The 12,324-nt window shown below is 33.2% G+C and overlaps 1 protein-coding gene across 1 annotated transcript in view; it reads right to left on the bottom strand.

Moving 5' to 3' along the window:
- Positions 1-663: 663 nt before the first annotated feature.
- The window catches only part of LOC126891950 (zinc finger protein 345-like), a 75,158-nt gene continuing 63,497 nt past the window's right edge, over positions 664-12,324 (bottom strand). The window contains exon 2 of the mRNA XM_050661297.1: positions 664-2,305. Within this exon, the coding sequence (XP_050517254.1) occupies positions 990-2,305 (1,316 nt within the window). The 3' untranslated portion in view covers positions 664-989. The remainder of the gene's footprint in view (positions 2,306-12,324) is intronic.

The following is a 12,324-nucleotide window of genomic DNA, read 5'->3' as shown; positions in this document are numbered from 1 at the left end:
CTTTATAACAGGCCTACAGAACAGAGTAGTACTCATACAACCTCCACGAACTCAAAAAAACAGTAGGTATAGTACAGTGCTCGCGTTCTTCACATGAATCATATGAAGAACGGGTAGAGTTGCGTTGCCGGCACATGAACAAAGTTTGTCAAAGCGCGAGAGGCGCGTTGCTGGCAGCATGCCCCGCTCACTCTAATAAAAAACATGTAATCGTATTGATTTTCCTTGCATTTAGTCAGAGGCGCTGATGTCGGCATCGTGATTGGTGGAACATGACTTTTGACAAATCCTGCGCTATCTGTGAATCTGTAATCTGTGTTCGTTCGTTCGTTGTCGTTCACTGGTTCACTTATTTTATATGGTCGGTCATGTGATGTGTTTGTGTCACCATAAAAAAGCTGATATTCAGTCGTGTTTTTTGATATTTTTGTTATTTCATAATCGAGTACCTTTTTTAAGGTAAGTTTTTCTGATTGTAGGTACTGTTTATCCAACAGTTTTAAAATACACATTTTATTTCACGTTTTGTTGTTAGGTCTAATGGCTCCGTTCAGCTGTTGTGTGCAGACGGTGGAAAAATTCGACAAGTAAACATTCCAAATTACTCATATTTCTATGTAAAATGTCACATTATTGTTTAAATAAATAAGTAAGAAACAAAAGTTGTTTGTGTTTTACCTTTATTGTCCACTTGAATAAATAAAATATTAAATATTGGAAGTACCGTATGGAGGCTATGATGTACCTAGCATGGAGGCTAGATTATGCCACTCTTCCTCTCCAATCAACAGCAAGAATGTTTAAAATTTCACACCTATCATGTAGAAGCTACAGACCACTTAATGTGGAGGCCAGATTTGTAGTATCCTTCCAATTAAACAGGTGCTGAAATACGTGACATATTTTTTGAAGGGTAAGATCGCATTCTACCAAATCACACAACACTTTTTTCTATGGCTGGCAGTCAATAGGTTAAAACAAATCTAACACTACAGCTTTTCTCCAGTGTGTACTCTCAAATGCCTTTTTAAACTTCCTGCATGACTAAATTGCTTAAAACATATTTCGCACTTGTAAGGTTTTTCTCCAGTGTGTACCCTTAAATGTATTTTGAAATGTCCATCTTGACTGAATTGCTTAAAACAAATCTCGCACTTGTATGGTTTTTCTCCAGTGTGTACCATTAAATGTTTTTTCAAATGTTCATCTCGACTGAATTGCTTAAAACAAGTTTCGCACTTGTAAGGCTTCTCTCCACTGTGTATTTTTAAATGATTACTCAAAGTTTCTGCTCGACTAAATTGCTTAAAACAAGTTTCGCACTTATAAGGCTTTTCTCCACTGTGTACCCTTAAATGTTTTTTCAAATGTTCATCTTGACCAAATTGCTTAAAACAAGTTTCGCACTTATAAGGCTTTTCTCCAGTGTGTACCCTTAAATGTTTTTTCAAATGTTCATCTTGACCAAATTGTTGAAAACAAATCTCGCATTTATAAGGCTTTTCTCCAGTGTGTACCCTTAAATGCCTTTTCAAATTTTCATCTAGACTGAATTCCTTCAAACATGTTTCGCACTTGTAAGGCTTTTCTCCAGTGTGTAGCCTTAAATGTTTTTTCAAATGTTCATTTTGACTGAATTCCTTCAAACATGTTTTGCACTTGTAAGGCTTTTCTCCAACGTGCAATCTCAAATGACTTTTTAAATTCTGTAATAAAGCAAATTCCTTCAAACATGTTTCGCACTTGTAAGGCTTTTCTCCACTGTGTATCCTTAAGTGTCTTTTCAAACTTCCTGCTTGACTAAATTGCTTAAAACAACTTTCGCACTTGTAAGGCTTTTCTCCACTGTGTACCCTTAAATGTTTTTTCAAATGTTCATCTTGACCAAATTGCTTAAAACAAGTTTCGCACTTATAAGGCTTTTCTCCAGTGTGTACCCTTAAATGTTTTTTCAAATGTTCATCTTGACCAAATTGTTTAAAACAAATCTGGCATTGGTAAGGCTTTTCTCCAGTGTGTACCCTTAAATGCCTTTTCAAATTTTCATCTCGACTGAATTCCTTTAAACATGTTTCGCACTTGTAATGCTTTTCTCCAGTGTGTAGCCTTAAATGTTTTTTCAAATGTTCATTTTGACTGAATTCCTTCAAACATGTTTTGCACTTGTAAGGCTTTTCTCCAACGTGCAATCTCAAATGACTTTTTAAATTCTGTAATAAAGCAAATTCCTCCAAACATGTTTCGCACTTGTACGAATTTTCTCGTGTGTGTGTTACCAAAGATCTTTCGGATTTCGGACATAAATCTGAAATAAAAATCAAATTATTAAAATTTGCCTACAGAAATGGCAAATCATAAACAAAATGTAACAACGGTAGAAGTGTAGACTAAATAAAGTAAAAACCAAACTATAACAAAAGTTCATGTAATCCAACGCCATTAACGCCCAAATTATTATTTTTTTTTAATTTTTGGGTAATTCTTATATATTATAGATGTTGGTTAAAACTAACTTAAAATAATTTTTTTTTGTAAAATTTATGTACAGGGGTTAAAAAAAATGCTGATACCATATGGTATCAGTGGGCGTTTAGGTTAATTTTATTACAAAATTAAAACTAAAATTACATGTTGGTAAATAAAAATTACAACATGTTCTATTATTTATTTTGTATGAAATGCTGCAAAACAATTAAACATAATCCCACGTTACAATTTTGGCACATTGTTCGGCCAAAAGATTTACAATCTGTAACTGCACATCGTCTTCTTCGGCAAGAAAATCTTATATGAAATGATCTATAGCATCAAACCGTACAATATTCTTGTTAAGAGCAGTTCTTCTAGCCCTTTTTGGAGCGGTACCATACTTGTTCAAATAAACTTTCCCGTCTAAAATCTAGATTTGATGTATTACGATTTTTTTTTCTGTATAAATACCATGCGTTCATAGCTACGTCTATAAGCCATCTATAATAGGGAACTTGCACATTTTTTTTTATTACATAATAATGTTCAGTTTTGTATAAAAATGAGATTTCCAAAATTTCACGCTTCAAAAACTCATAATAACTTAGAAGTACAAATTTAAAGTCTTCGGTATCTTAAAATAGGTCAAACGGCCCGTGACGTCACTTCTTCTTCTTCTTTAGTTTATTGGCCTCCACCTATTTTGGTATACCTCGTCGCGAAATAAAGGAAAAATATTTATATTTTATGAACATTTATCGTATGTCATTGTAATAATATATACCAGTTTGTTGACATTGGAGTTTGATATAGTTATTGAAGGAAACGAAAGAAGGTTTACTACGGAAAATAAAAGGTACATTCCATGTCAAATCACTCAGGCAAAAAATTTCGGATCTCCGATTTGTCTGAAAATTGGTATATAGCTTCTGCGGGACGTAAAAATAAGATATTTATATCAAAAAATCTTCTTCTTTTTTTCTCAAAATGTTATTTTATGCGACTTTACAATGCTTTGGTGTTTATTTATACAAATTTGCATTTCCTATCGTAAAGTATCAATGGAAAACATAATATTTTAATAGAAGGGACTCAAAAATGTCATTATATGGCATTATAACAAGTTACTTTGATTCAAAACAAGCTTTTGATCAAATTTTATAGCGTAGAAACGTTAAAATACCGTGTTTTACATTTTTCTCCATTCCCAAAATACATCATAATCGATTTGGCTGAAAATTCGCCCACAGATAGACAAAACATAGGACCTTAAGTGGTGAGAAGGATTTGAATTATATTACAATACCAAAAAAGTTACATGCAGTAATATCAGACTAAAAAGTATATATTAGTCCAGTCGGGATAGCATTTGACCTTGAATGCCGAGCTGCCCAAAATTTTATTTTTCTGATCTTTAGGGGATGTAACGATCAGTATCCCGATCGTTACTACAGAGAATAAGGACCACATGTGGTCCTTGTTCTCTGGTTACTATAAGATTCATTTCTGTAACTATTAAGTATGCAACCCGGTATACGTTCACTCGCATAGAGTGTAATCTAAACTTGAGCCCATTATAATTATTTTGGTTGGTAGTATGGTTAGTGAATTTAACATTTATTCGTTGGCTCATGGGTAAATGACAATTTCCGCCTGTTGACAGGACGGAAAGAAAGTGAAAGTTGATGGTTACTTGATCTTCGGTAGCCGTCTGCAAATGATGTGATTTTCCAGCGACCGGTGTCTAGCCATTTTATTTTATTTAGAAAATAATTATTTAGTTGAAAAGGAATGCATTTAAGTTGGAAAGAAGTTTATTTTATGGTATAAATTATGGTGAGATTGCTGTTTTAGTTCCAATATCGGAGGATTCTGGACATTGGGTAAGCCGCCATTTTTTTTGTTCTTGCCAAGGAAAAAATGACCATTTTCTCATTTTCAATACCATACTTTAGGAAAATTGTTATTCTGTAACCATCAGGTCTTAAATAGTCCCTATAACTACCAAATTTATGTCCTCTACGGAGAAAAATTCTTTAAAATTATATTTCCAGTTCAAAGTAATTTCTGACTTAATGACATTTTCCTTTACTTTTAGTTTTACGTCTGTAAAGAAATCCTTCTTGTAACATCCAATTTTACAATCATATTTCGCAACAAGTAATCCTTAACCATAGTTTAGTTTTTCAAATGTCTTCACATGGAAAAAGAATCAAGGTCAATCTTACTTCAATTACACACATCAGTGATGGACTTTCGCATCTTTTTCGGATCTTTTCGCAAAGGTCTACCTTTGTGGTGGACTTTTTGTAATCGGTTTTATAATCGTGAGAAGATCCTTTTTTGTCTAAAAACGTTTTGTATATTCTCTGTTGTATATTGTAATATTCTGTTTTTTTGGCAAAATAAACTTTTTGTATTGTATTGTATTGTGATTCAACTTTTTGTTTCAAGTTTTTCTACAAACTTTTTATAAATACCTTCCTACATACCGTGTTTCATGTTACTCAAAAGAAGTAATATGACTGAAAGATTTTTGTTTTCTTTTAGTCGCTGGAGAATAGAAGATTTAGTCAAACAGAAATAAGAATAATTTTTGGGAAAGAGTGGGAAATTTTGGGACATATTTGGAAGTTTTGATTTTATTGGAATCTTGGTTTTTATGGAATTTATTTTTTGGAATTCGCCGGTACTGAGAGGTATCTCCAGTTGGTAACAAGGATACACCTCCCTCCTAGGTTGAGGAACACCGCAAGCTACCTTCCTTGGGCCTCTGATCATTCCCTGGAAAGAGTTGGAGAACCCATGGTCACTTAGTAGACCGGACAGGTTTTTATAAGTCAATTTGATTGTAATTTGTTTTAATAATATTTGCACTTTTACCTATTTTTTTTTTGTATCAATAACTTAATAATCCTAATAATAGTATACCTTCATTTTCTTAAACATAATTAAACTATACAATAATTTTTCAAGAATTTTATATTTCAAGGTTAGCTCATTTATTTTAAAATAGTAGGGGGGATTATAAACTATCTGTAAAGATAGTGTGCACATTATCTCAGTTTGAATCCTTATCGAAACTTTTATTTCATTGTCAGGTATTATACTTACGTTTATCACCTCCGAACAGATACGATATTGTCAGCCAATATTGGCTTCTTCATTAACAACAAATTTGTACATACATTTTTACATTAATTAACTTTCATATATAAACCATTCATTACATATTTTTCACATATTGTAAAAACCTGGGTTATCAACAGGAGTGTCATAGCTTAGTACGTCCGGTTTAGCTAGTGTATAAAAATTGTATATAGTGGTTATAGGTTTGTTTCATTAAATTTGTTAGTTGTACCTAAATATATGTTTTATTTCCTATAAATTCGCAGATCTAGATCAAAGTAATAGTACTATAACAGTAATAAGTAGATGCAAGCAGCAGTATAAGTCACTCGGTGAAGTAAAATTCACCAGGCGCCCTCTTCCGTACTTCTAAATATCTTCTTGGTCAATATTTCTCTTCTTTTCATTCCTTTTTATTTTTAATTTATTTGCTTGAACACTTCAGTACTTTATTAGTTATCGTCTTATTTCGGGTGTGCAAATTCGGCTTGATCCTCTCCTGAGTCACACAAAAGGTCTCTTACATATCCAGCTAGCCAGCTCAATAACACTTAACAAGCAATTAAGCTACTCCTTCAAAGCTTATATATATTCTTCCACATCACCTACAGATTTGTTATAATTAACACCTGATTCGTTACAGGGAGTCAATAGTAGCCTAAATTTAAAATCACGAATGAATTCCTCCGTTACGTTAGCCGCCATCTTGATTTTAAAGGAGAACCTGTTTTGCTCAATATCTCCGCCATTTTTAACTTTTCGACAAAAATGGTAGGAACTGAAATTGTTCCAAATAAATCGTATTTACAATTATTACAATTTCTTTTTAACAATTTTTGTCGTGAGGTCGATATTTTCGAGTTAATTGTACTTACAGTAGACGCCTATATTTTTGACTATAATATTGCATGTAACTTTTTTGGTATTGTAATATAATTCAAATCCTTCTGACCACTTAAGTCCTATGTTTTGTCTATCTGTGGGCAAATTTTCAGCCAAATCGATTATGATGTATTTTGGAAATGGAGAAAAATGTAAAAAACGGTATTTTAACGTTTTCTACGCTATAAAATTTGATCAAAAGCTTTTTTTGAATCAAAGTAACTTGTTATAATGCCATATAATGACATTTTTGAGTCCCTTCTATTAAAATATTATGTTTTCCATTGATACTTTACGATAGAAAATGCAAATTTGTATAAATAAACACCAAATCATTGTAAAGTCGCATAAAATAACATTTTGAGAAAAAAAGAAGAAGATTTTTTGACCTTAAATATCTTATTTTACGTCCCGCAGAAGCTATATACCAATTTTCAGACAAATCGGAGGTCCAAATTTTTTTTTGCTCCAAAATTGAGTGATCTGAAATGGAATGACCCAAAACCATTTGGTAAAAGTACAGTTTTCTATGAATAGTTCAAACGATCAAAACACTTGTAACGTCAAATAAATGTATTTTCTACTGACGTTTATAACGTCTAATTTAAAATTCTGTTTACTTTGTTGGAAAAATGTAAATGTACAAACGAGTGACGTCACGACGCGTTTTAGGCCACCTGTTTTAATTTGAATTTTTAATCGCCTTTGGGGGCCAAACGAAAGACCTACAAAATTTTTTTATCTTTGATACATGTTTTAAATTATGTTCTGTTGTGATTTATAACATTTTTTTCGAATTTAAAAATTTATGCAAGTTCCCTGTTCGGTAATAAGCTACTCCTTGGTCCATAAGATCAGTTCCCCATCTTATTATTATAGGCTTCAATTTATTGAGGACGAGGCAGCAATATGTTTCTTTTTCTTTCTGAGAATACATATCTCCAAACCTGTCGTAATGGTTGGACACCAGCATTTGTAGAACACATTGTCACTACTGAGTTGGCCAATTGGCCATCCAACGAACTTGTAGAATACTATTATTTTCTTCAATCACTTGTTCATACTTCCCTAGATCCTTTTTTTAAACAAATTTTCGCTAGTCAAAGTACATGATCGGGATATACGATTTTTTCGTGTCGTGCCTACCATTCCATATCCTAGATTACGAAGAAAGGAAAACAAGTTAAGGCCGGTAAACGAGTTATTTGTATGTAAGAAATGGTAAATTCGGTTCTTTTAGTTCTTGTAATATAAGAATCAATGGTGTTGACGCTTTGGCAAACAATTTCCCCTAAACACCCACAAATACCATATGGTATCTCGCTAATTTAATGCTTCATATCAAAAGCAAATTAAAATTGATTCAAAATATTTATGCCCAAAACAAATATTTTTGATCTATTTATATTAGCGTTTATATCAAACTTTTACTAAAATATGCACTACTACTGCGAAAATATACTTGCGCCCGTCGAACATCCATAATTTCGACTGAACATAAAAACTGTTCAGGAAAAAAATTGCACACCAATAAAACATACAGCAATCGGCTTACAAATGAGATAGAATGAAAGTCTGTCATGTCTGCTAACGTTGAAACTGAAAATATTCGAATTCCCACTAAAACAATTCCAGTGGAGCCTCAATAATATTGAGAGGGATTTTGATACCGTATGGTATCCGTGGGCGCTAATGGGTTAATGAACGATGTCATGAGTACAGACTGAAGATGAATATAAAGAAAACTAAATGCATGATCATGACTAATCAGCACATGCAAACATCCAATTGACTATTGAAGATACTGTAATTGAGAGTGTGGATAATAACTACAAATACTTAGGAACATGGATAACATCAAATGTAGGCCAAACCAAAGAAATTAAGACGACCTATTGAAATAGCATGTGCATCATTCATTAAACTTAAAAAGTTTCTTTGTTGTCGGGATATAAGGTTAGAACTACGCCTAAAGGCCGCACCTACATTGGATCCGATTTTCTCCGATCAGATCAGATCCGACGTCGGCCGACGTCGGAATAGAAAATAAACCCATAGTATTAAATGGGGGTGCCTACATTGGATCCGTTTTTCTCCGATCCGATCAGATCAGATCAGATCCGACGTCGGCCGACGTCGGAATAAAAAATAAACCCATAGTATTAAATGGGAGTGCCTACATTGGATCCGTTTTTCTCCGATCCGATCAGATCAGATCAGATCCGATATCGGCCGACGTCGGGAGTAGCTTCTCCTATTCTCATCGAGAAGTGTTTGGTTTCATTCCGATTGGTTGCAAGTTGAGTTGCAATTTTAGTTGCAAGTTGGTTGCAAGTTGGTTGCAAACTGGTTGCAAGTTGGGGGTTGCAAGCTAACATATTTAAATATATTCAATTCATCATCTCCTTAACACATCTTCATCGGAACTCATTGTCGGTGGTCGGAAGATTACTGAACCAATGTAGGCACCCTCGCCGGAAAACCGGTCTGATCGGATCTGATCTGATCGGAGAAAGACGGATCCAATGTAGGCACCGCCTGTCTGATCGGATCGGATCTGATCTGATCGGAGAAAATCGGATCCAATGTAGGTGTGCACTAAGGATGCTTCAATGTTATGTGTTCTCTACTCTTCTTTATGGCTTGGAAACTTGGACATTAAAACAAGTCCATCTGAATAAGTTGGCTGCCTTTGAATTTTGGTTTTACAGAAGAATCCTACGAATATCATGGATTCAAAGAATGTCAAACATGGAAGTAACTAGAAGGATAGGAAATAAACTGGAAATAATATACTTGTGTGCAGTTAGCAACAGATTCCAGCAATAAACTGTATTTCGAAAAATCTCGTAAACTACCTCAAACAATCAATACAAAATACTTCGTTACTTGTGTTACAAATAAAATATCATTAAATCCACCCCCTAAATTAACCCCAACCCCAAAAAGTTCTACTACGTGAGTTCCATGTACAGCACGTCACAAAAATGATGAAATTAGCGTGTCCACCATGAAATTTTTGCCATTTTTGTGGATCATATTATTAATCAGTGATGTATAAACAACATATAAAAAAATTGGGGTGGAGTTATTTTTTGTTTTCACGTAATAATATTTCACTTAATCTATTGCCAGTCCATCACGAAATATTTGAGATTTTTGTGGATTATACAGTATGTCCCTGTAAATTGTATCCTTCTGGAAAACTTTTTTATTATTAATTTTACGAAAAAAAGTTATTCTTTATAAAAAGCTCTGCATGGTCGAAAACCTAAGATTTAACCATCAAATATCAAATTTTTTGAATATTATATAAGGTATGTCAAAAAGATTGAATTTCACTCAAGAGTAAAGTAGCTTTATTTTTCACAATATTGAAAATTGCTATTATGAAAAGTTGTTTGGAATTAAAAACTGTATTCTAGTATGCAATTACATCATTCTAATTGAAATTTTTTTTTTTGAAAAATTATGGATAACTAACATTATTTTCAGTTATTTTAATTCAGATAACTCTCTTATTATTAATTTTACGAAAAAAAGTGATTCTTTTGAAATATTCTGAACTATAAAGGTACTTTACTTTTGATCTAAATTTATCTTTTTTGACATACCTCGTATAAAATTGATAAAATTTGATATAAGATGGTTGTATTTTAAGTTTTAGACCATCCAGAACTTTTTATTAAGAATCACTTTTTTTCGTAAAATTAATAATAAAAGAGTTATCAGAATTGAAATAACTGAAAAAATAATGATAGTTATCCATAATTCTTCAAAAAAAATTTTTTTTTTCAATTAGAAGGATGTAATTGCATATTAGAATATCGTTTTTAATTCCAAACAACTTTTCATAATAGCAATTTCCAATATTACGAAAAATAAAGCACTCAGTGAGTACCGGAATGGGACGTTTCGATGCCGCCGGTTCATCGCCGGCCGTTTCGATGCCGCCGGTTCATCGCCAGTCCATTTCATCGCCGTCATATCTCGCATTTCCTAGAATTCCTAATTAATACTAAAAATAACTAATAATTGTAACTGTCGAAAATTCGGAAATATATCAGATAGCGATTAATTGACTGGCGATGAATCGGCCGGCATCGGCATCGAACTGGCGGCATCGAAACGGCGGCGATGAAACGTCCTAGACCCGTGAGTACTCAGAGTGAAATTCAAAATTTTTGACATACCTCGAATATATTCAAAAAATTTGATATTTGATGGTTAAATCTTAGGTTTTCGACCATGCAGAGCTTTTTATAAAGAATAACTTTTTTTCGTAAAATTAATAATAAAAAAGTTTTCCATATGGATACAACTTACAGGGACATACTGTATAATTGATCGATGATATATAAACATAATATAAAATAATTGGGGTGGAGTTATTTTTTGTTTTCACGTAATAATAATTAACTTAATCTATTGCCAGCCTATGCCAGACGGCACGAAAATGATAAAATGACGGTGTTGATCACGAAATTTTTGCGATTTTTGTGGATTATATCAGGGGTCGGCAACATGCGGCCCGCGGGTCACATGCGACCCTTTGAAATTTTTTGCGCGACCCGTCAATGCACTAATGTAATTTTTGGGAAAAATCAACAAACTTATAAAAAATAATAAATTAAAGACAGAAAGAAAACAGACGCTTAAGGACAACAGTTGCATGGACCGAAATTCACTGAAATATAAGGAACTTAATAAGGCAATAATAAAAAGGATAAGACAAGACATTAGGGACTAAAATACCAAACAAATCGAAAATATTATAGGGAAAATCAAGAGTATGAAAAAAAAGAGCGAAAAACTGAACTAAAATCTGAACTACCAAAATTACTAACGAGGTCGATACAAATGCCTTAAAATAGATGAAAGATGAATATAGATTAAGACCAACACAGAGGTCCATCGAACAAGCTATGTTAGGACTAAGCTGAAAGGACATAAACGAAAATAAGGACGTGTGACGCAGAACGAAGGTGAAAGATGCAATTGGAAAAATTGCGCAAATAAAATGGAACTGGCCATGACAAAGCAATGAACTGTGGACGCGAAACATACATTGGAGACCGCACGAGCCCGGTCATACTAAAGCAAAACCACAAAAACGATGGCTAGGCGACGTCAAAGCAAAAATGGGTAGATACTGGCACTAAATTGCACAAAACAGAGAGAAGTGAAGAACTCATGGGGAGACCTTTGTCCAGGGATGGATGCAAACAGATTGAAGTAGAAGACTATTAGCTACATTTGAATATGCGGCCCGCATAAACATTTTTATTTTGAACATGGCCCGCCATCCGAAAAAGGTTGCCGACCCCTGGATTAAGTAATTGATCTATGATATACATTATTTATGATATCATTAATAATTGTCCATATAGCAACTGAAGAAATCTTAGCACAAAATACGAAGATTTAACCTAAAACACTTAAATAAAATGTGGTGCCTTACTGAGTTACAGGGTGTTTTATCTAAAAATTTAAAAACTATTTTTGCTCAGCATTTTAAAACTATTCGACGTATCCTATTAATACTTGGCAGAAAGTGCGACTCCTATACACTCTACTAAATTATGATAAACAAACGTTTCTAGCTATTAACAGAGGCGTACGACAGGGGATAGTGAATGGTTGACCCTTCTCAAATTTTACGTCACTGGAGGAATTACTATTTTAGAGCCATTTTTAGATTCTCCAATACTTTCTACGTAAATAATATACTCCTCATTGGTAACGATAAAGTCATTAGTTTTCGAGATATTTGAAGTTAAATATGAAACTACACAGTTATTTTGATTAATTTATGCTATGATTCATATGATTAAAATTTAAAAA

The sequence above is a fragment of the Diabrotica virgifera genome, chromosome 9 (genome assembly GCF_917563875.1).
Source record: "Diabrotica virgifera virgifera chromosome 9, PGI_DIABVI_V3a".
Lineage (NCBI taxonomy): Eukaryota > Metazoa > Arthropoda > Insecta > Coleoptera > Chrysomelidae > Diabrotica > Diabrotica virgifera.
Note: the sequence above shows the minus strand (reverse complement) of the source record. Positions and strands in the feature narration are given on the sequence as shown.